General features: G+C 40.6%; 1 protein-coding gene across 11 annotated transcripts in view; it reads right to left on the bottom strand.

Moving 5' to 3' along the window:
- The window catches only part of HMBOX1 (homeobox containing 1), a 124851-nt gene that overhangs the window by 24402 nt on the left and 75691 nt on the right, over positions 1-24758 (bottom strand). For all 11 annotated transcript variants that reach the window (XM_074861307.1, XM_074861309.1, XM_074861302.1 and 8 more), the window contains 2 exons: positions 21776-21929; positions 334-416 (listed from right to left, as the gene is read on the bottom strand). In XM_074861307.1, coding sequence (XP_074717408.1) covers positions 334-416; positions 21776-21929 — 237 coding nt within the window. The remainder of the gene's footprint in view (positions 1-333; positions 417-21775; positions 21930-24758) is intronic.

Genomic DNA, 24758 nt, shown 5'->3' with positions numbered 1-24758 from the left:
TCAGACATGTTTATTTTCTTAGCAGTGCCATTTACAAAGCTGTATAAAGGCAATGTTCAAATGCACAACTTGCACTTCATATCTGAAATGGTGGAAATTTAAGTTGCTGGTGTTGGCATGTAGGTTTGAAAACTGCATTGACTGTCATGTTCATCCAAGTATGGCAGCTCTGAACAACACGAGTTATAGGACGCTCAAGAAGAAACCAACTGCTAGTTGAGAGCACTACATTTGTTAGTAATAGCCATAAAATGAGATTTGCTGAATTTAGCAGGAGATGTTGAAATCTAATTGCAATTGCCTTTGGAAAGGACACCATGACCAGCTCCTCACCTGGCTTTTGTATAACTGCATTACAAGCGTTTGCAATTTCTTCTCTCTTTGCTTCATCTGGATATTGATTCTCATTGAAGTAACTGTAAGAGGGGGAAGAAAAAAAAAAAAGAAGTTTTTTTCAGAAATCAGAGCATGAAGACTCCAAAGCAGCAAAAAGGTGTCAAGTGCTAGTTTATGCATCACTCTTACAGAGACAACACAGATGCAGTAAATTTTATGCAAACCTGTACATGCATAAGGTAATATCAGCATGCACCCATATCCACGTAGAGTTTATAAAACTTAGTAGATGCCTCAGATAAATGAATATTATTTCAGCATTTGCAGTGTCACCTCATCATTTGGAACACTGTACTATTGTACTAGAAGATACAACAAAGCAGGCAATGCTACGAATATCAGAAGTAAGACCGTCAAGAAAACATCATAGGCCATACCTCTGCCTTTGTTTATTATAATTTTCTTTTTTTTTTCCCCTGACATATCCCTAACTTAGGCAGCATCCTACAAATGAAGGAGCTGTTCAATATTTATTTTGATCCCTGGGTTAATATATACACACATACATACATACTTGTTTATATACTACACACACACAAATGTTGCATACTTTAGACAGATATGGTATGAAGATTGTACAGACAAAATTATACAGTAATATAGTAAGATTTCTAGAGTCAGACTAGATCTTTTTTTTTAAAAAAAAAAAAAAAATCACAATTTAAAGATTTTAAATCTTCCCCAGAACATCTTGAGTACAGCATATTTTAACAGTATTTTTTTCTAAATAATTGGGATTTTATTGTACTTTATATGCAGCAAACATCCTATAAAAGTTAAACTGTTTTCTCTTTTACTTCATTTAAGTGCTTTACAAATTTTAATGAACTGATTTACATTCTACAAAGCTTATCAGATTTGCATTAAAAGCAACAAAAAGTCCTGTTTACTTCAATGGACTCTGATAAGCATGCCATAAGCAGGGACTACTACATTTTTTTCTGTAGATTGTCCGTAACATATAATCATAAGAATTCTTTGATCAACTTTGATCAGTAGCAACTTCAACTGTTGGACAACTGCTCTGTATCTGAAAATATGGTATATCCTTTAATTGTAGATCATTTGTTAGTAGGAGGTTTAGGCATATTTAAGCAATTATTATTTTCCATGGTCATATTTCTCTTCCGGTAGATCAGCCCCAGCACAGTTACTTTCTATGGAAACCTGGATTCTGTTGCATACAGCAATTGCTTCTGTCCAACCTTCTTTTTTAATAAGCGGTACTAAGGCAGATGTCACTGTTTCACCTCCAGTTTAGATCAATACACTTTAAGTACAAATTTTGATCATTCAGTTTGAATTTTAGCTACTACTTCTTCATTCCACTGTTACCAGTGTTATTTACAGTTGCAGCTATGCCCACAAACACAGCCCTATTTCAAAGTTGCTACTCATTGACTAAGAGAGATCACACATTAGCACAGCTAGGGTTGCAATGCTTAATGTACTTCCACTTGATTTGCTAGCTTAGAGAGCAAACAAAACCACAGAAATAGCTCCATCTTCACTAAATGAAGGGCAGACTACATCTATACTACCAGTTTGGGCTTTGGAGGCAATCACACTTACACGTAAACATCCACTACTTCTTCCTGGGACCTCCGAGTTGCTCTTATGAAGTAAATCCCGAGAGACTGACCGTAACTGCGATTCCCACTAAGCTTGATCCTACTCTGAAAAAACAGCTGAGATCTTGCCATTAGATCTGAAGAGGAGGACACCTGGTTACACTTACTTTCTGGGAAGTTCCAAGTACACAGCACGCTCAACTCTGGCACTGCCACCAGCAGGAATGCTCCCTGAATTATCAGCAAGAGATTTTCTCTTTTTTTTTCCTGCCCCTCCCAGCAATATCTCCGGGCACAGTTTTTTTTAAAGTATAATCTTTCCTCTTCCAGATATATCATCCTTCATATTATTATAGCCTTTGAAGTGATACGTGTGTCTATCTTAACTTGCAAATTTCTGTTCAAAAGGGTTGTGTCCTGTACAAAGGTTTTTTTGGAGAACGGAGAGCTTAGAAAACAGACCATAAAATGCTTTTTCTAGTAGTTAGTGATGGCAGCAGAAGCTCAGGATCCCAGTCCAACTGCCTCATGACAGTGTCTCAGCTCTTCCACCTACAAAATAGAGCACTCCACTCTCCGCTCAGAGCCAAGAACTACTTCCTCTTTTAAGTGCCACAAGATAAAGAAACATCAAGACATCACAGCTGAAAACTGCTGTACTATTATTTACATTCATATATTGTACGACCTGGATTCCTGATTAGGACTCCAGGTCTTTAGTATGTGTACAAAAAATTAACTCAGCAAATTTTGGTAGCCACAACAGCTTCTTTATGGACTCCCTTTGCTGAAGATTATTTATTTTGTTTATAGATACTTGTCAAAAGTTAAGAACAAACACCATGGAAGAAACCCCATAAAATTAGAAAACCTGATGCATCTACATGAAGATGTACTAAAAACAGAAGGTGAAACCCTGACAACGTGATATTATGGATCGAGATCATCTGTGATCACAAAACTGCTATAGTGCCCAACTATGGAAGCAATGACAAAAGATGTAAAATTAAGAAATGGTGTATACTTGAACTGCCCATTCTTATGCTGATGTAAGAAAGTGAGACACCAATTAATGAAGAAAAGACAATGCAAGAGCCACTAGTGAACCTTTTCCTGGCACATAATTAACACTATCCTTTCAGCAAGCCACTGACTGCCATACACTTTTGCTGGCTCAAACAAAAAAGCTCACATTTTCTAATAATAATGAAACTAAGGCTCAAGTTTACAATTCTCTGGGATAACAGGAAATCTCCCTGTGATGGAGCTAACTTTCAGAACTGGACAATGAATGAGACACCTCTTTTGGCAAACAAGGAAGTTTGCTTTGCGTAGTACAATCATTTTTGTGATTTAGAAAAAAACTCGCTGCTGAAACAGTAACTCTTCTCTTAACACATTTTACAGCTGAAAAAGCTATAAATATTTTTTATCAGATTGGATCAAAACATATTTTTCATCATTCTGAAGCATTTTCTTTAAATTCTAACAACTTTCTTATCTTTTAATGTAAATGCCTGCAAGTTTCTACAGGAAAAGTGATTTCCACTTAAAAATCTGAAATTCTTTTCACCCTGAAACCCTATTTTATGAAAAAACCACCAAAACTTTGAGAAGTTTTCAGGCATATGGTAAATAAGACATTTTCAAGGAGATCACAAAGCTAAGTGGGCGCCAGAGGGGAGCTGGAAAGGCACTACCGGAGAAGTTAAACTCAGTTTCTGCAGTTGACACGTTAATTTTAGAACCTGCCTCTCCTTCCACCTGCTGGCTTATTCCTTATCCACATCAATGACGTCCCTCTCCTTCCCCCACACATTCAAGCTGCCTGTGAACTTGTCCAACCCTCAACTGGTGCTCCCCAAAACTGTTTTCTTCTCCTCAGCTTCTCCTGATAATATTTTTCTCCATCACCATATTGTGCTGTTAACCTGAACAGAGTGCAAGCTGGCCTCATCAGAGAAGAGATCACACTCAGCAGTTTATACAGTCTTAAAAGAAAAGGTTTCATAGCTACAGGTAACCAAAAACATACAACCTCAACCATAAGAGCCGATTTTCATCCTCAGCCTCCAAATTCTCCATATACACACTCCACCAACACATTGTATTTTGTTCCCATCACTTTTTCAAGGTCTTAATGGGACTTGTGGGTGATACACCATGACATAAAGCACAGCATTTAAAGCCTCCCAACATTTCTAGAGAGTAGGTGAGAATAACTGAGTTTTTGAGATAGGGAAGCCATGGAAAAAAAATTCAATACTTCATCATTGACTGTTTTAGTTTGCTCATGTAGAAGTTGTGAAAACACTGTGAGTTTTTTGACTACAGTTCTTCTTGCAAGCAGGAAATTAATTCATCTGCCTCCAGTTCTGTTTCTTATCAGCCAGGTATACTCTTGCTAAGGGACTGGGGAAGAATGCAGGATGTCTGAATTTCTCTTCACAGCTACAAACCACAGACTGTTCACAATTTGAAAAGTTCCTGAAAACTACAGCTGAAAAATATGGGGGGGGCGGGGGAGCAGGCACAAGTAAATCCTGCAAAGGCACACTGCTTTCTAGACAAAGGGCAGCTGTCAGCTGAATACCTTCAATGAAGAAACCAAATGATCTCTTTTGTAGAAAATGACAGTGGAGGATTAAAATGAAAAGTGGCCAAATAATTTACATGAGATGAGAATCCATATGATGGTAAAGAATGTAGATATCCTTGAAGCGGTTTCATTTCAATAACACTGGAAGCCTAGAAAAATTGCAGATTCAGAGAAACCCTATTTCTTTCAGGGATAATGTGCTTAGGACAATGACAGAGAGAGAATCCATCTCGGCCCCAGGCTCTGTAATGGAAGTAAATGCATTCCCCCCCACTCTTTACCAAGGTGCCCTGATCTGAATTCGTGCAATAGCTGCCAATCTTTTTTGCTTGGCTGTACGGCTTCTGTTATCCAGGCTTAGATATCAGATGCATTAAGCAATGCCTCAACAGTGTTCCTGATAATCCAGAGTGGAAGTTTTGCCGCTTCGTATCAGCTTTGCAGCTGCCAGGGAAGTGTTTGAAACAACCCAAGCTACAGAGCAGCGAAAGGATGGCCAGGTTCGACGCTTTTTCATAGGGCTGGATGTCAGACACAAGCACATAAAACCCCAGAATTGCTCAAAAGACTCCTGGTTGGGGAAAGGCTTAGTTTACAGCATGACGTTAATGGTTAAAGCTTCAAAGTGTGGAAGTGATTCGAAGTAGAGAGGCTCAAATGTGTTGCAGGGTAACAATTCACCGCAGGTCAGCTGCTACAGCAGAATTACACACACTCAAGGTGAGGTAATTCAGGTATGTGTACATCAGGGCAGTCTCACTGAAAGAAGGATAATTTACCTTGCAATTAACGGGAGGTAAGAATACGCAGATGGATATTTATTGAAGAACAGTGGACGTGCTGCGAGTTCACTCCCTCATTTAACTTTGTGTTTGTGTCTCTGGGTTCCCACTTCCACCAGTGCGGGAAGCACCCATGAGTGAAATATCCCAGCACCCTTGGCTGGGGCTCAACTCCTCCACCAAAGACCATCTTCGCCGAGGCTCAGGCTGCAGTCCAGCTTAACATAATTTAAGCACAGACTGAAAGGAACATCCTATCCTCTCCTTCATTCCCTTTTAGAGGGAAGGTTTTCTGCCCGACTGCTTCTCTGGTCCAGCTTTCCACACATGCCAAGAGCAGTGGTTGCAGAGCCAAGGGAGGCGGGCAGGAGATGGCTGAAACACGCAGCTGGGACCGGTTCCTTCAATGGCAGCTCACACACATCCTCTTCAACTGATGCTAAAAGCAAAGCCTGAGTGATGGGCTCGGCGACTGGCCCAGGGACGTATGGAAAAACACAACTGCCCATTTTCCCCAGCTCCCATCTGACCCCTGTTGATGAACAGAAGATCTTGCTGCCACCAGGGACTGAGCTCCATGCCAAACCCTCTGGTGTCTCAAAATACACGAGAGTGCAAGCTGCTCTTTTGTCTTCGATAAGACTGCCTGTAATTTCAGCTCCCTATCTGGTTTCCCTTTGCACGGTACCTCTGCTTTCCATTGACAAGTTACATAAAACACTCGAATATAGTTACCTACTTTATCTCTCATTAGTATATTTATCAACATAGTATCACCCAGTAGCAAGAGGTCATTGTTTCAGTCTTTGTGGCTTTTAACAGAACTATTATTCAGGCTGTCAAATCAATGGAAATTTTTCTGAAGTTAGTCTGTCATCTGTGCCTGAGATCTTATCTCTGCGTGGCATGAGACAGACTGTCAGAGAAGTGACATTCAAAGCATAATCTCATCGGAAAGTGTAATGACTGGTTTATTTCCCAGTAAATACTGGCCAAGAATATCACTAATGCCATTTTCAGTGAGGTCAACAGACACCACCATCCATTTTATCTACTGATCTTCCTACAGATTCTATAATAACGGCATGCATGTCAACAGTTCACCCCACAATATACAGTAAAGGCATTTCTATTTTAGACAGCAAAATTAAAGCGCAGATATCCTCTCTAAAGATAAACTGATGGAGCTGAGAATTACACTGAAGACACCATCTTCTCTTTCCCCTAGGACTGCAAAATGTAACCACCAGTTTAGTTGCTACAGGAAACATCTGGTGAGCCACTTTTGCACTTGAGATCAGCCAAGGATGAGAACTGCAGCTCTCTGGATGCAAGTAGATGAACTTGAATCTAGGCATTCCTGCAGCGTCAGCTCAACTAGACCTTCCATCCAGGCAAAAGACAAATTTTAAAAAAAAAATCCCAAACCCAGAAAAAACACTGATGAACACGATTGCTGCAGCTCTTCACTGTTTTCCCTATAGCACTATCATTTAACTAATGGCTTTCATAGGTGTATGGATTTAAAGGACTGAAGAAACCATTGTAGGACTCTAGCTTAACCTCTTCTACAGCACTGACCAGAGGTTTCTCAGCAATTCTGGCATTAAGCCCAGATTTTCTGTTCAACCTACAGAGATATCCAGTCCCAACATAAAAATTTAGGATTTTATCCAATGCAGAATTTACCATAACTTTAGCTAAGCTTTGGAAACAAACTGTAAAAATCCTCATTCTTCAAAAATCTGCATATTATTCCTAGTTTGAGCTTTCAAGTCCAGGGTATTGCCATACTCTCTGTCCAGGAAGAGAATAGTTTTTAAATCTCTCATTTTAAGAGATGTCACATTCTTGTAATTCTTTTCATGGAAAGTGCAAACCTGGAGGAGAGTTCTCAACAGGACTAGATCACTTAGACCACCAGGCATATAAAATTGTAATTATTTTGCATGTCAGTATGTGTTTGTGTACATAAATTGCATAGTCATTTCAGTACACATTAAAAAAAAATGGTACAATAGAGCTGACTCTCTATTCTGGTTTTACAAATCAGTGCCTAAACTCAGAGACAGTCATTCTACTGATGTTTCTTAGCAGGAATCTACTCTGCAATGTAGATTAAAATGCCAAAAATACACCTTGCACTTGAGTGCATAAAACTGTATGACCTTCAAAGCTACTACAACATCATCAAGTTTCTAATTTTTTAAAACTCATTTTCTGTATTTTGACAGTGGTCTCAAGCACCAACACAATCCTATCAAGCTATTAGTATTATCCTAAAATTTGTTTAAAAACAGAATTAATTGATAGCTCTGAAAGCCTCATACTTGCAAAAGATAATCTATGCCTCCTAATCTGTAGCACCCTACTGTCGAGATAATTAACAATTAAAAAAAGAATAGTTAAGACATCGGAGGTGGCGATTTACTCTTCCTTGTAATTGGATTTGGTGATAAGAGTATTTCTGAAATTATACAACAGCTCTCTTCTGAGTAGAAAGATTTGGAGTTTTTAGCAATTTGAAATACACCGGTACTTTCTGCTTAAGGCACCTTGAAGACACTGACAGAAGACAATGGCTAAAATTTTATGACTACCCTTAAACTTAAATGGCATCGCAGACTCCCAAAACCAACATAGTTAACTAAATCGTTCACAAAATAAAAGGGGAAAAAAAAAAAAAGACGGAAATTTTTTGAAGCCAGCAAGTAACTAACACGTCAAGACATGATAAAGTGAGAACTGTTCTGTAATATTTCAACAACCGGTTGGTGTGAGCAGACAGCACCTTCAAAGTTTTTCCTAACAAGGCATCTAAGCATGACGAATAGTATCTCTTGTTCTCCTTTATTTACTTGCAATATTTAAATTGAGACCTACACACTACAGGGATATTTTATGTGCATTAAATCCTCTGGGCCTAATCAATTGATAAACAAGACCTTTATGAAGAGAACCGTGAAACAAACATCTCATCTACATTTTTTAACTTTCTACAAGGGATGAGTCATTAAAGTTACATCTTCTGGATTAGTTTGTTCTCAAAAGCACATAAAGCTAAGGCAGGGTCAGTCCATGGACAAAACATCTCCAAGAAGTGGTGAGACCCTGCAGAAATCAGCCCCGGGACTTCAGTAAGAGCCCACCCACTCATAAGGACTGTTTTGCTGCTCGGTGACGACCCACCTTTCCAACGAGATGTAATCAACACTGTGGTTACATCCTGGTTTCAGCTGGGGTTTAAAGCACAACAGGTTATTAGAGATACTACTTGCAAGACAGCAGAGGATTCCAAGGCTTTATTTGGCAACACAAATAAATAGCAAAATGTATGACTTGGATTTTATGTTACTCAACCCAAAACATCAATCTCTGCTCTCTTGAAGAAATGAATAAACTCAGAGTCAGAACTCAGTTTTCTGCTCATCTACAGTAAGGTATTTCTAGAAGAATAGCATATCCTTGCCTCAGAATTGTACTTCTCAGCACTGGATCACAAAACATCTATGTACAGAATGTCAAGTGTAAGCAGCAAGGTCCTTCAAGTTGTTATTAGTTTAGCCTCAGTAAGGTCATGTTTTTCAAGATTTTATAGTCGGTCTGGCTATGAAGCCTGAAGTCTCACTTTGTCCTAAGCCTCCAGGAGAGGAAAAATACCGATCATGAGATCTGTGATAAAGCTTAGTATGAGCCGACAACTTCCAACGTAATCACTAGCATTTCCCCTCAAAGATCTGCAAGCTTTTATTTTCAATTTCCAGTATTGCAGCAGACTCAGCTCAGCTTAGAAGCACACAGCCAGCCACCACTGCTGCTACATCTTCAGAAAATAAAAATTGATTAAACTAATGAAAGGAACCTACAGGACTCAGAAAACAAGATAAAGCCAATTCTTGCAGGATATCCAGTGCCTAAAGTCAAGAGGCTCAGGATCAAAGCTTCTGATTTTGGACTCCTTACATATACTTTTCCTAATGCCTAGTACCTCCAAGATCTGGACCAGAACTATCATTGTACTGAGTGCTGTGCAACACAAAGCAGGAAAAACTATTTATTTTTTTAATATTGATCTATTCTCTGCCTTGCAACTTAAATACAATGCAACAGATGGATATAAGCAAATGAGAACAAAAAATAATGAATCAACACAGGCCAGCACGCTGCTCGCTTAAGCTACTATGGTGCCAAGACGAGCTTCATGAGGTTCTTTGGAGACATCATAGCAAAGAAGAAGGTTTAAGGAAAGTTTTAAGCAATGAGGTAGCGTTGTGGATCCTTGAAGAAGTCTGGCAGCAGCAACATCATCTTATTTATTTGCTAAAGATTATTCAATGACCATTCACCTGAGTTTATTATCCAAGTTGATATGATTTTTTTTACCTATAGGATTGTGAATAGTTACCTTGGAAATAATAAGCTCTAAGGACTCAAAAGTGTTACTTGATTAAAAAATACCAAACATGCTTTGTATTTCAAATGTGCTTTCTATAACCAGATCATAAACCCCTTAAAAGTATTCTGAAATTGTGTTCTTTAATCTTATTCTTTAGTGCTATTAGAAGAATTTACAGGTAGAAGAACAGCAAAGTTAAAAGATACAGGCACAAGAAACTATCTGCAGAGTTGTGAGATGAATCTGCAGCTCCTTACTCCTAGATTTGTGCTCCCTGTCATGAGCCATGTTTTTTGCCATGTGCTTCCTCTTAAATGTCATTGCCACTCTAGCTCAGAATGGCCAAGTTCCCTGGGGACAGTCTCTTTAGGAGACATGACTCAAACAGTACTGGTAGTAACACTCTAAAAACATCTGAGGAGTTGTTGACTGTACATCCCGCATCTAGAAAAATATATTATTCTTATCATGATCAAGATGACCAGAGGACTGGAGCACCTCCCCTGTGAGGACAGGCTGAGAGAGTTGGGGGCATTCAGCTGGAGAAGAGAAGGCTCCGGGGAGACCTTAGAGCGGCCTCCCAGGACTGAAAGGGGCTACAGGAAAGGGGGGAGGGATCTTGATCAGGGGGGAGGGATAGGACAAGGGGGAACGGTTTTAAACTGAAAGAGGGGAGATTTAGATTAGGTGTAAGGAAGAAATTCCTTGTGAGGGTGGTGAGGCCCTGGCACAGGTTGCCCAGAGCAGCTGTGGCTGCCCCCTCCCTGGAAGGGTTCAAGGCCAGGTTGGACGGGGCTTTGGGCAACCTGGGCTAGTGGAAGGTGTCCCTGCCCGGGGCAGGGGGGTTGGAACTAGATGATCTTTAAGGTCCCTTCCCACCCAAACCATTCTATGATTCTATGATTTTTGGACTTCAGTAAGGCATTTGATACAGTTACAAATGGGGAACTATTCATAATTTTGGAAAAGACAAAGATTAGTATAATTATGCAATAGGGTAGAAAGGAAACATATAACTAAGACTGCGTTGAAAATTTAAAATAATGGCTTGGAAGACTGCTATCAGTGATATCTTCAAGTATCATCTTTGGAGTATCTTAAGAACTAAAACACTTAATGATCTTGAGACAAAGTCTGAACATGGTAACAAAATCTGCTAATGACAAAGTCAGAAGTCATGTCAATACAGTGAATTGGAGTACCATAAAATGTAATAGAAAATCCTAAGGGCAAGAACTAAAGGAAAATTTAACAGTGCAGTATGCAAGGTCATATACTTCAGGAACAATAACTTCTCATATACACAAAAAGATCACCAGCTGGACAGACTGTTTTCTGTTAAGTCACTATGACCAAAGGACACAGTGCAACAAAACCACCAAAAAGGCAAAGCCTGATACAGCCGAGGATGCTGGGTGTTTCCAATCCAGAAAGAAAAGCATTAAAATCCCTACACGAGACCTCACCTGGACTACGTACAATCCTGGTCTCCCACATTCAAAAAAAATCAATTTAAACCTGAACATCTCCAAGAGCAATCATAGGATGACAGAGGAATGGAAAGCCTATCTTGCAAGACATAAACATGTTTTACCTGAGCAAGCCTCAAAGCGGAGATGAGGTTATGGTTTACCATAAATACACGAAGGCGACGAACATGAGAGACAAGAACAGGAGGTAAGGATTTATTTTAGTTAAATGATAATATTGATCCAAGAAGGATGGGTCACAAACAATCTCAAGAATTTAGATATTAACTGTTGAAACAGTAAGAGCCTGCTGGGTACCCATCTCCCAATGGGCTTTGTACCCTTGGCTGTACCTGCTTCTAAGACAGAATTTAATCAGTTTCTGAAAAGGATATATTAAAGGTTGACTGAAACAAGAGAAGCTGGACATGAAACCTGAAGTCCCAGTCCAACGCTCCTGTGATTAAGAGAAAATCAAGGGGCATTTAGACTGAAAGAGCGCCAGCCTACGTACATAATGAGCAACAAATCAGATGACTTTTTCTATATGTTTTGTACTTACGTGCCCTATTTTCTCATTCTTCTTTATAAGGAAATCATATTAAAAAAGCTCTTTGGAAGAGGTCCACATCTTCTATTCTGTTGACACAGTTTCTAACAAACAGCACAGTATTCAAAACGAATTAAAAAACTTATGCACGTTCCAAAGAAAAATCAGACAAAAAAAGGTCAATTGTGCTATCCTGGACTACCAAAAAAAAAAAGATAAAAAAGAATCTAGGATGTGGTAGTGACTTTTGTGGTTAAAGACCATATGGTTCTCTGATAAAGCATTCTTTTTAGTCTGTTTAAAGCACTCCACAGTCTGACCAAGAGCCCATAAATACATGATGCAACATACTTAAGAGTTTTACTTAGGAATTTTCCTCCCTCACTTCTCCTTGTAATTACTCTGTTTATTACTCGTATAAAGACCTCACATCTGTTACTAGATGGCAGAGAGTTTCCTTTCACTGAGGTAGGTTTGGATTCTGTTCAGAGATTAGCTGCAGTGAGAGTCAGCAGGAACACTCTGCGTACTTCTAGAAACCAGAAACGGGCAAATCCAACAGTGCTTTGAGCTGGATGGTGCTCACGTATACTCCGTGCTGACAGCTGGCTGCATCAAAGCGAGAGGTGACAAGGTGCCAACCTGATTACTAATTCCTTCCAAACGCTTTCCAGATCACTCAAGAAGTTAATTTTGTAATTCACTTAAGTGGGTTTATTCCATGGATAATATTACATACAGGTCAGGTAAATCTCACTGTGAGCGATGACCATCCCTTTTAGCTGAACTTGGACCTGGAACAACCCTCCTTGGCAGGTCAGGGCTGTCTAGTCTTTTCTCAGGACTTTAAGCAGGCTGAAAAAGAGCCAAAAGGGGGAATGATCACACCTTTATGGTCACTTGCGTTTGTCACTGCCCAGGGAGCCATCTAAACTTCCCAGGAGTCTGCTCCCAAAGACTCCCAGTCCCCAGCGCTGTCTCAAGCTCCCTCAGTACAGAGACAGCAGAGTATAACTGTTATACCCTTGCACCAGAGCACATCACCTTCACATGGGTTGTAAGACGATCAAGAAATTCTGTTCCAGACAGCCTACAGTGAGAGTCATTATGAAACGGCTATACAAAATGTAGACTGAATGTGCCAGGGTCCGGTTCACCGTTTCTCTGAGAAGGATGCCATGACTTTCCCCTGACTCTCAAAATCATGTTAACAGGTAAAAAAAATAACAGTCTAGCTAATTAATATGAGCTTTTTGTTACTATTCGATTCTGCATACTTTAAACAGAACAGTCAATAGGAAGGAGAATACCACGAAGGATTACAGAAAATCGAGTGCTGGCATAGAAAAAAGCTTGAAGAGAGATAACCCCCAGCATTAGACTTTGACTTTTACACTGTCCTTACAGCAAGCAGCATCTAGAGGTCTCAACATGATTGCAGAGAGCCCACTGCGCTAGGCTCTGTGTATGAACAGAATACAAGCCCCTGGCTCAGAGGAGTTGTGACCTAAAATGACTGGTGTTAACAGTTACATTAAATAATGGTCTGAAAAGTGAAATATTTATTTTAGATACAAATAAAGCAGATAATTGCTGTGAATTTAAAAAAAGGTCTAAACACTCCCACAATTGAACTTAATTTGATATCTTTTCAAAAAGCAGGGTAATGCCCACAGAAAAGAACAAATTCAAACTCCTCACATACATGACTGGTTCTAAATTAGTTGTAACTGTTCAGGAAAAAGACACGCACATCATCGTGGACTACTCAAAGAAAACATACTCTCAACCAATACATGACAGTGATCAGCAAAAGCCAGATGTTAGGCTAGAGGTCAGAGAACAATAGGAATCAGATTCAGCTGCCTGTATAAACTGGAATATTCACAATATGGTAATCAGTTCTGCTCCTGTCCCTACTCACCTACCCTGGGTCACTAAAAATTCAATGTAGGAATAGAAAAGGTCCAGAGAAGAGTGACAATGAATGTTATTAGAGGCAAGGGAAGTCTTGTCATCTGAGAAGAGATAAGAGAATGACTGTTTAGTTGAGAAAGGAGATAAATAAGCAGCACATTGATAGTAGTATATAAAATGAATGATCACGGGAAGGTAAACACAATGTTCTTTCTTATTCTTTCTCATGACACTCGGGCAAAAGGGACCTCCAACTTTTTAAACACATTTTAGCATATAAAATGAAACCAGGTATAATTAGATCTCCCAAAAGTACCCTGAAGACCTTAGCAGGATTTAGAAGGAATTACATATTTATATGAATAATAAGAATGCCCACTGCTGCAATAGCAGGATTTCAAAAAATACAGGATAGGAGATAAGAGCTTTTGTCCACAGCCACACGGTTGTTAGCCATGTGTGAAGTAGTTACAGACTGAAGAGGACAGGTAGAAAGCATGACAAACACCACCATCATCATCATCACCACCTGGGTTATTGCCCAGTCACAGGCTGGAGGCCCACGGTGCTGGTGCAGTACCAGCACACATCCCAAAGTCAACCCTTGTGCCAGGGACAAAAGACGGAGCTGGAAAAGGCATCCAAGGACAAAACAGCTGCTCTTAAATGAGGCTGATCTAGGCAGATATTAAGCAGCCTGTAGTTCAAGCTGCTTTTCAGACCTCTTCAGACACTCCTGTTTCCCCAGTAGGAACGCAGGTGGAATTGAGGTTGTCTCTACACCTTTTCTCCTTATGCAGTGCCCCAGCATCGCTTTACACGCTGGGGATGGTGACGTGAAATCACTGCAAGGGCAAACTGGGCAGCTGGATGTTGCACCTGTAAGCATTCAGGGGTATGCTCCCAAGTATGGGGTCCATGAGTTGGGGCACTCCTGAAGGACCAGCAGGTGTTCTTAAAAGCAAATGAGAGGTGAATTAAGAGGTAAATTTGGTCTTATAGATCCTCTCATACTGGTGTTACTGGGGCTAGCAAAAATTATCTTAGCCTGCACAGTGAGCAACAACTACGTCTTTTTACATCTTCAGTGAAAGCATCTGGGCAGCTATAGATATTTCCAACCCCGTATATGTATGACGATCGCTTTTACGCCCTGAGAAGACTATGTTGTAACTCAGGATGAGATCCTGCTTTTCACCTTCATGAGCAGGGAGACAGGATACTGAAGTATCTCAACGGGTTCTGGAGAAAGGCAGAAGAGTGTCTGGACTAGAGAAAAATTCCCATTCTTAAAATGTGGGGTTACTGCAGCAGACAGTGCTGTTGCAGGTCAGATTGACAAGGCTCCTTTTGCAAATGTTGATTTCAGTTATTTTGACCTTGGCAGATAAAAAAAATTATCTGGAGTCTGCTGCAAGGAGTTGCCCCTCCCACAGATCTTCTTTTTTATTATTTAAAAAAAAGAGAGAGAGAGAACACAAAGACACAAAAAGCACCTGAGCTCCCTGAAAAGAAAAATAACTCATTATGTGCTGGATCCTTCAAGAGACCAGAGTCTGGTGAGCACTTTGGACAGCCATCCTTGCATTATATTTTACTGCATGGAATCTGCCAAACAACTGGGATTTGCTTACAGCTGATTAGAATAGGAAGCTTGCATATTATGCATGTCTAAGAGGGAACATAGCTTGATCTAATGCAAAATAAGAAAGATACTGTGTAGCAAGCATAAAATGGCTGCTCTTGCATTTTATGAAGACATACAGCAATGACCCTGAACCAAACCACTTGAACTTTCAGACAATAAAAAGATCTTGCCTGCGTCTGAACTGTAAAGTGAACTTTACTGAATGCCTTTGTGAAGTGCCTGCACGCACAGATCTCAAGGCATTTCACAAGCATGAACAGCAAACAAAGATGCTAAAAAACCCACTTCTTTCCTACATCTCAAAGGACTTCATGAATCTCCCACTGCAAGTTGCTAACAAACACCTTATGACAGAAGAAGCTGGAAAATAATGTAGTCACCTGATGTTTCCCTCTGCATTAAGCATATCAGAACCATCCTGACAGATTTTAGCTAGTTTGCTCCTGAGAAATGTTCCATAATTTCTGTAGATAACTTGCTTAGTGCTCAACCATCCTAAAGTTAGAAAGTTTTTCCTAATGCCCAACACAAATCTTCCTTGGTAACCCAAGAGTTACAGGCTTTTAGCATCCTGCTCATCCTCTCTTTGGTTTGGCTCAGTCTCCCAAACAGGTAGTAGATATTTTACAGCTGAGAATGGCAAGCCACCAAAAAGTTCAATGACATCTGAGGGTCATAGGGACAGCAGAGCGTAACTCTCAGCACTCCTCACCTCCCAGCAGGCTGCAAAACAAACCCGAGGAAGACGAGCAGCATTCCTGAGCCAACCAGTGAACATCGTTATATTGATGAGAAACTGATGTTCTGTTTCTAACAATGTACAAGCCTAATGGAAGAGGCCGAAGGACATTACTTCCTGCTCTGTTGTCAGCTTGAAAAGGGAGAAACACAATGAATCCAAAACTTAAATCTCCTCCTAAGCCTTGCACAGGAAACTTAGATCCCCTATGGGGCTGGTATTAAGGTTCTGCTAGAAGACATAACTAAGAGTAATGGGATGAAATTAACTAAGAAAATTTCCTAACTGAATTTCAGGAGCTAATAGAGCTCTCATTTTCCCCAGGGAAGCCGTGGAAGCCCCAGCGCTCAGGAGAGCTGCAGTAATAGCGCTTTCACAATCGGAAGAATTTCTAATAACGCATGTCAGGACTGATATCGCTCAGGGCCAGAACCATGCCCAGGGCTCCAGTGGCCCAGCCTGGCACCAGCTCGCTGGGACCACTGTAGAAGGTGCTTCTTTCAGGAGGGTGGACAATGCTAAATCTTCTACAGCCGATGGAAATGCAACAGTGACTGGTTTTGGCACGGAGATGGCTTTCCTCGCCAACCTGGGTGCGCTTTAAGGGGGGAACAGAATACAACCTGGTCAAATTAGACGAAGAGTTTGGCAGTGATGCCACAGTAATACATTCCTGCTCCTTGGCAAAAAACAAAGGACACCTCTTCCATGATGCCAGCACAACTGTCAGCGTGATCATGCTTTTAACCAAACCAGGAACTCATCCAACTCAAACCAAACAAAATCAGAACAAAAACAAGCAGATCAAAAAACACCACGGAAAATTTGTCTATCTTTTTGTTAAACCTCCCCTTCCCTGTGCTCTCAGTTGGGCATTCCTGTCATTTGCCCTGGGCCAGTTCTGGCACACCCTCCTTGCACGGCAAGCTGAACCAATTCAATAAAATGCAGGGGAAAATAAAAAGGATTTCTTTTTTCCGAACCGAGCTGAATTGGCTGGTATTTCAATCAGACAAACATATCTGGCACAATGCAGGGTGGCAGGAGAAGGGAAACTGAGGAGGAGGAATTGAGAAGGGCGATGAGACAGGATAACACCTAAGGATGAGATGGTGACAAACTGTTAATTCAGTTCAGCTATATCATGAAACTATACCCTCAGTATCTTGAGAAATCGAAACCCATTTTCTTATAAATAAAGTTGCCTTGGATCACAAAGCCAAGTGAAACACCTGACTCTGTTTTGCCATCTATGAAATGGGAATAATAGGTTATCTATATCATCTTGTCTTATTTACCCTAAATACATCTTTACCAAAGGATGCTTCAAGAGCACAGACAAGTGTTAAAATAAAAAAAAAAACAGACCCAAAAGATCAAACCAAATAACCCTCAACCAGAAAGCAAAGTCCCTACTCCCTAGACAAACTGAAATACTTTCAACTGATGAATTATTCATTTTGTTTAGAGCAGAATTTACAGTTATTTTAATTTAATCTTTGGATAAAGCATATACTTAAAAAACAACACTCCACTTCCCTCCCCCCCCAGTCTCTAATGGCACTCAACAGAAGTGCCTTAAAACGGGTATTCAGTCATTGATTCTGCTTCCAATCTTAGATTTTTTTTTTTGCCTGAAAAAAAAAGATAAACCTCAACTCCAACATATGATTAGAGGAGAAGCACAAATCACTTTAAAATAATAAAAAAAAAAAAAAAAAAGATAGACAAGACAACACAGCTTCATTAAAAAAGAAAAAACCCTAAGGGAATTTTCAATTTTGTAGTTCTCATGAGAGGGGTTGAAAAGAAGTAAAGCAGAGAAAAGAAAAAAAAAATTATCTTTGGGACAAGACATAAGGAAGAACATGAAACTGAACCAGAAACAGACTTTCAAGTTTAACCTCAGGTTTTCACAGAAAGGACTACTGTAGTCTTAGCTCTGCTCCCAAAGGAGGGTGAGCCACACGACAACATCACCACACACAAAACTCAGCATATTTCATGAGCAGGAGGCTCAAGAAGAGAACAGGTCAAGGTTGATATCACTAGCACAGCAGCAAGAGGGAGCTTGCACTGCAGTTGTCTGAACCACACCTAGTCTGCAGTTAAATATAGAACTTTACTTTCTGGAACTATTGCTCCTCTTAACCTTCAGAGCATAAATATTCGGTGAGATATTTAAAAAAAAATAGAAAGGAGAGAGGGAGAAAGAGACCTGAATCTATTGTCCGAAATCTAAGCCTAGCGACTAATAAACTACCCTGGGAGAATTTCCAAAAAAGCAGTAAAGACTGGAGAATTGAATTACAGAAACCGCAAGCAGCATTCTGCAAATCCAGTATAAACCAATTAGTTTCTTTAATACACATACCCTGTATAGAGACACTTATGTACATTAGACATTTAAGTATATGTGCTGGTCCTAACTCTCATCTTAATTATATCAGGTTGGCACCAATATACTAATTAATTGCACTGGAATTTTTGTTGATTTAAATCTTTGTAAAAAGAGAAGCTAGCCCTTCAACCCTCACCCTTCTCATTCAGTTCACAGGCCAAATCCTGACTAGTGCTGTGCATTTTCAGTTGCTCCTAGAGCAAATATTGCTAATTTTTACAACCAGATTCAGATTCTTTCCTTGAAGTGCTCTCAGCTGGTTTGACACATCGATTTTTAGTGACTGCATTTCTTACCAACTGAACCCAAGTCAAAAGCACGTACCACAATTAACTGGTAGAGCAGCCCAAGACTTTGATCCTCACCCAAAAAACGTTCCTACAGCTTTACAGCAATGTTTCAGAAGTTTCTAGGAAGAAGTAGTTTTGCATTACCTACACAAGAGTTTCCATTAAGGTCTAGATTCAACCCTCTTATCTTCAGGCATTTAACTAAATCATCAAAGTTAGGTCTAATTGCAGAAGGCTCCTCTTTTGTAGCCAGAGAGGAAGGTAGATATAGCCCTCATATGAGTTACATTAATGGGATGGAATTGTCCTCTGGATCTCTGCTTCTCATTGCTGAATAGCTAGAAGCCTAGATGAACAAGCACTTTACTGAAGTTCCCAAGTAAGAAGCTCAAAACTAGGTGCCTAAATCCCTGTGTGCATCAACAGCGCATCAGGATGCTGAAGGACATACAAATGCAATGCAATGCAACTTGCATTTAATTAAGGAAAATAGTCCATTAAACTCAGTAAGATGCCTCCACTCACAGTCAAAACTTTATCCTTCAGAGGAAAATGCAAATTATCAGATAAATGGCACCAGACCACATGCAATGCCAAACAGCATTTTTAGTGGGCCAAATGCTTATTCCTGACCCTGTGGCATCAAGTGAATCTGATCTGCTTGGGCCAGCCAGCCAGGAGTTTGGTTACCTTCATCCCGGCTGTTGTTATCAGTCAAATTACAGACAAGCCTGGAAGACTCCGGTGACTTGTAAGTGAAATTAGTTAGCTTCTTCCTAGGGCTCCCAAGAGAGTGTTTTTCTCCCACTCTTTCAAAACCTGTCACATAAAACAGCTCATCCTTACAGCTCAACTAGGCTTTTTAAGTGTAACAGTTAAAACAACCATATTCCCAACTTGCTTTATGGTGTAGTTTTATCGTCATACAAAGCTTTTACCACGGCTGGAGTTTAGTGTGTTCTTGCTTCAAGTAAAACCCCTCAGCCATGCTTCCCAGTACCCACACACAAGGCTGTGAAACTCAGTGCTTGCGGGGACCTACCAAGAGCTTTGCAAATTAATATTGAAGCCAGGATTAAGGCAATGTGGCATAAGTCTCCATTAACCAGCAGAATAAGAAGAAAACCCCAGCAGCAAAGACCTTGCAGAGCACAAGTCACAGCGAACAAAACCAAGAATTACAAAGAAGAAGAAAGAGGGTAATGAAAAATTAGATCAAGAGATATGTATCTGCGTACACGACTGGATGATTTCCAATGTCAGCACCAACTTGCTTCTTTCCATACACAAAAACAAACCTCACACCTTTCTAACAGACACATACCAAACAATTACAGGTTGTCTGACTTCTTGAGAGTGTCACAGCAGAGAGTGGCTTTAGGAGAGATCTGAAGGAGGAAAGGGTAGTGCTTGCTTGCTTAGCTTTCTTTTCTGCTCTGTGTTTCCACAGCACCTAGCACAAACAAGGCCAAGGCACTATCATTCAAACAGCAAATAACAGCAGTTATCACACTTTAGGCCAGATGGAAACCAAGAAAGAAAACACCCATGCCCAAAGAGCTCTGATTCTGCTTCTCACCAACTAAATATTTCGCAGGCGGAGGGTTAATAAGGAGATGGCACTGTCCTGAAGGTACACACTGCAATCAGGACAGTCATACAAGCATTTTAAAGTGCTAAAGATCCCACATAGCACATTGTACTGCCTGTGTGGAAGGGGACATTAAAAAAACACAATCCCCTGTACTATCAGATCTCAGGACTTTGCATTAGTTGGGTCTAGGCAAAGCAGAACAGATTTCAAACATTTACGTTATTTCTTTTGGGGAAACATTCAGCTGAAGCTGAAAACATCAGGGCAGTGCCAGGACAGAATAGGGAAACAAACAAACACCTAAGTTACTGGTCTCAGCCCTGCAAAGACCCAGTGATGTCCTGTGGCTGCACAAAATTATGTCCATCTTCTGTGGTAAATGGCTTGGGTCCCTGAGGGAGCTCAGTATTTTGTTCTTAGCTTAGGCAAAAAGAGACACTCTCCTGCTCCTTTTCAGTTCCAAAGACCCTTGTGCAAGCAAGAGGAATGAGAAGCATTACAGAAAGGGCAAAAGCGTGTCCTAAAAATCTGCTGGCCAAGGCCTCAATGGAGTTGCAAACCAGAGAGGAGTGTAGCACACACAGAGAGTCATCAGGTGCTTTCATGGAAAGGAGGTTCCTCATGCTCTTAGAGGGAAGAAAACTCCTCCCAGCCATTTAGCCCTTAACAGAAACAAGCATTCATTCCTAAACTACATTTGAGTTCACTAGCCCTTTTCTATTATACAATATTATCCACAAAAGAGACATTACTGTAAGCAGAGGGAAAGGCAAAGCACACAGGCAGCCAGGAGACCAGGCTCAGAGAGTGCTTCGTCTCTGCAGGACTGAAGAGCTGGGAGCTCTAATGATCACCTGCCACTCTGCATATGTATTTGAAAGATCCACTTCGCTCTGTACTGTTCCCAGCTCATGTAAAAGGGTTGTAAGAGCCTTTTTGGACAGGGAATCTACTGCTTGTTAGGCAAAGTTCTGCATCCTGAACAATTATAGTGCGGCCGAAATGCCAGTATCAACTCTAACATGATACATTATGAGGACAAATCAGTAAATTGGGAAAGGAGAAATGTAGACTGTAAAGAGTGTGCAGACCCCCACCAAGACAGAGCCCAGATTAGGAAAGTTTTCTGCAAAAGCAAAGAAAGAGCTGAACCCCGGTACTTGGACTGAGCTGAAAACAAGATGTCTTAGGGGCTACAAAAAATGAGATATTGTCCAGAGCAGTATAACATTTCTTTTAAACAACAGAAGGGGTAAAATAGCTCCTTCTACGCTATCATCTGGAATCAAATGATTACACTGTTATTGGCTTGCGTGATGCTAAAACACGTCCGTGAAAATGAAGCTGGTGTTCACCGAAGCAGGAAAAAGGATACTTGTATTGGCTTTAAAATGCCCATCTCCAAAACCCCAAAGTGACATACCTTTCCATAACAGCCAGGCACTCCTTTCTCCATGTGAACCGACTGCCTCGCCGTAGTCTGAAGGTCCCAGAGGTAGCTGTGACTGGGGGAGGCGTCTGTCTCCATTCTGGCTCTTCTATTGGGATAGGAGCGGGTCTCATGCTTAACGTAGCCCCTAAGAATAATAAATACTGTGTTTCCTAGGGGATTAAAAATCATGCCCATTTCCTCACTCCTGCTCATGAAAAAAAGACAAGACAGATGATGAAACCATTCAAACTAAAAAAGTAAAGCATTATCAAACAAAGACACCTTAAAGATACACAAAGCCAGCTAGAGTTCCCATCCCCAACCTCCAAGCCAGAGGTATCAGGTGACCATAGAAATCTAAGGGAGACATAACTGAGCTGATCGCCACTTAGGAAGAGCTGTCCTGTCTTCATCAAGAGGAAAAGTGTCTTACAGAAAGGGTGAGCTATGCCCCATCTGGGATTTATTTAGGTTGTGTTACTACCTCTTCCACCACAAAATGGGAAATAGCAGGTTTCTATTTAATTGTACAACAGTCTCAGGAAGCAAAATGTAAATTTATACCAAATTCCATGTGTCTGAAGAGCTGAGTAAACACTTGAAATAGCTCCACCGATAGGAACACACCCTGTGACCTGTGCAAACACAGGCTCCCGAGTGCCAGGTTGCCTGAAAAAGTCACTGAAAGCAGATTAACATCACACTTTTCCTCTTCTGTCCCCCTTCTATGGATATATTTCTCCTTTCAAGAAGTCTGAGCTGGAAAGCATCAAGCAAGAGACAGGACTTGGCACAATGCCTTCAGGAAAGGCCCTTTGAAACTTACCCCTGATTCTTTCCACAACAGCCTCTCAGTTAATAAATCAAGATAAATCAAGACACACTGGAAGATCGATCTTTTGTATATCCTTTGGTGAGGATGGGAACCTGGTATAGGACATTAGCAGGTAAAACAGGGTATGTTCTGAAGGACAGCTTTGTACTCAGTGACTTCCCCTCGAGGGAAAAAATATCTGTTCTTGTGTGCAAAAAACTAAAAAACCCCAGTTGTATGAAAAGATAATCACCACCTATGTCCCATATGCATACCGAGCTCAACTGGAATTCATGCACTGAACCAGCCGGGATAGATCCAAGAGAAGCAGACAACTCTGCTCACAGGAGGAATACAGGATTGTGCACACGTAAAAGCAGGGCTGAGACAGCATATCCCTCTGGGTACACAGACTTGCTCAGAATGGTTAGGATTTAATCATAAAAACATACTGTGTCAGTGAAACAACACTGCTTATTTAATTTAAAACAGAGTAAAAGGGTTAAGGGAACTTCGAGTTTAACCAATAAACAAATCCCTACAATTAAAAAGCAAGAAATTAGCTATTTATGCATTTGGCTAGGTTCCTTTCCAGAAATGCACAATGAGTATTTTCCTTACTGCCAGGGGCTTGCATCTATGTTAGGTAGTGGAGTCCAAAATAATTTAAAAATTTTACCCAGAAGTCTACAGGAAATGAAGCCCACAATCTCTGCCTTGCATGCACAACAGTGACTCTTACTAATTCCCAGCTAACGAGCCTACACAGGTTACTTAGTTTTACTGACATATTAAATATTTCCTATATTGCCAATTCATTGGGAGGCCATTTCAAGCAAAGTTCATTATCTACTCTTTCTAGTACTTGCACAGTTTAGGGGTCTGGGTCAGTATCAAGTTGCTAGGCTTTAAGTACACTTCAAAAACTAAAAAACTTTAGAAAAAATATTTAGGAGAGGCAGGGAAGAACAGGACAAGAAATTAGCTTTCCCTGCACTGTTTTAGCAATATACTTTCCCCACCTGAGGATTTAATTTCACAGGGAGAGCATAGGAGTATCAGTGATGCCTAACATCAAAGTAAGAGACGCAGAGTAATTCCATTAAATTTGTCTGAGATTTTTCAGACAAAGGTTGAAAAAAAAAAAATCTGCATTTAAAGCATAAATTTTCTCCTGCTACTGATATGTTCACTTGCTGAATATAAGATGCTTTTTTTTTGTTTTAGTAGCCTTGCTAGATAAATTTACCTATTTCTCTTTTCATTGGGGTATAACATCAGTATCAGCAGCAGGTAAGAGAGAAGTATGCTGAGATTACAAGCAAGTACCCACCACTGTTTTGCACACACATAAAGACAGAAGCATCTGAATGCATACAGAGGCCCAAAATGTGCTTGGATCTCTGAGTGGCTGAATTGGTGAACATATGCACTGTCGCCACATATGATAAGGTAACTATGGAGCTTCTCTTCATCCCCCTCAATTAAGTGAGCACTTGGGGATCCTGTTTATTTCGCTGTTCCAACAGTTCATCACAATATTCTTGTCACCCAGCTCCACCTCTTTACAACTTAATAAGTTACTTCCTAGTTACTAGGTCAGATTCTTTTTACAAACCCCTCAAACAGCTTTTAAGAAGCAGCGAAACTTCTCTCTTGAGCAGAATGAGCAGAGCAAATGCAGTATGAGATTTTCATCTTAGTATATGCATCAAAAAGCAAGACATCTATAAGAGGTATAGAGGTGAACCGTCTGGGAAGAACTCCTTTCGCAGAGAAAAATGAAAAGCGACATCTCTCACTACCTGCCAGTGCTGAGTACCTTTTGCAACAATACAGAATCTTCTTTGTGCAAGCCAGCATTTTCTGAAATGCGGGGTATGACTTTGGGGATGCTGCAGGTGGGTTTTCGGCAGAGGAGGCAAGAGCAGTGCTTTCCAACTGGAACGCAGCTCTATCTCTGTACTCAAAATTCCTCCTGGCAAAGGCCTGCCTCCTCTCAGCACATCCCAGACACTATCCTGAAGAAAGAGAGCTGCTCTTAAAAGCATCACAAGCAATTGCTGATCCACATCACATGTCTCAGAGAGGCCCTGCCATAGAGGCGCGATGCGCAGAGTGGCCGGAGCAAGCCTCAGGCCATCTCCCAGCTCCAAAAAA

Source organism: Strix uralensis, chromosome 3 (genome assembly GCF_047716275.1).
Source record: "Strix uralensis isolate ZFMK-TIS-50842 chromosome 3, bStrUra1, whole genome shotgun sequence".
In the NCBI taxonomy this organism is placed as follows: Eukaryota; Metazoa; Chordata; class Aves; order Strigiformes; family Strigidae; genus Strix; species Strix uralensis.
The sequence above is the reverse complement of the archived record's forward strand: the minus strand, read 5'-3'. Positions and strand labels throughout refer to the sequence as shown.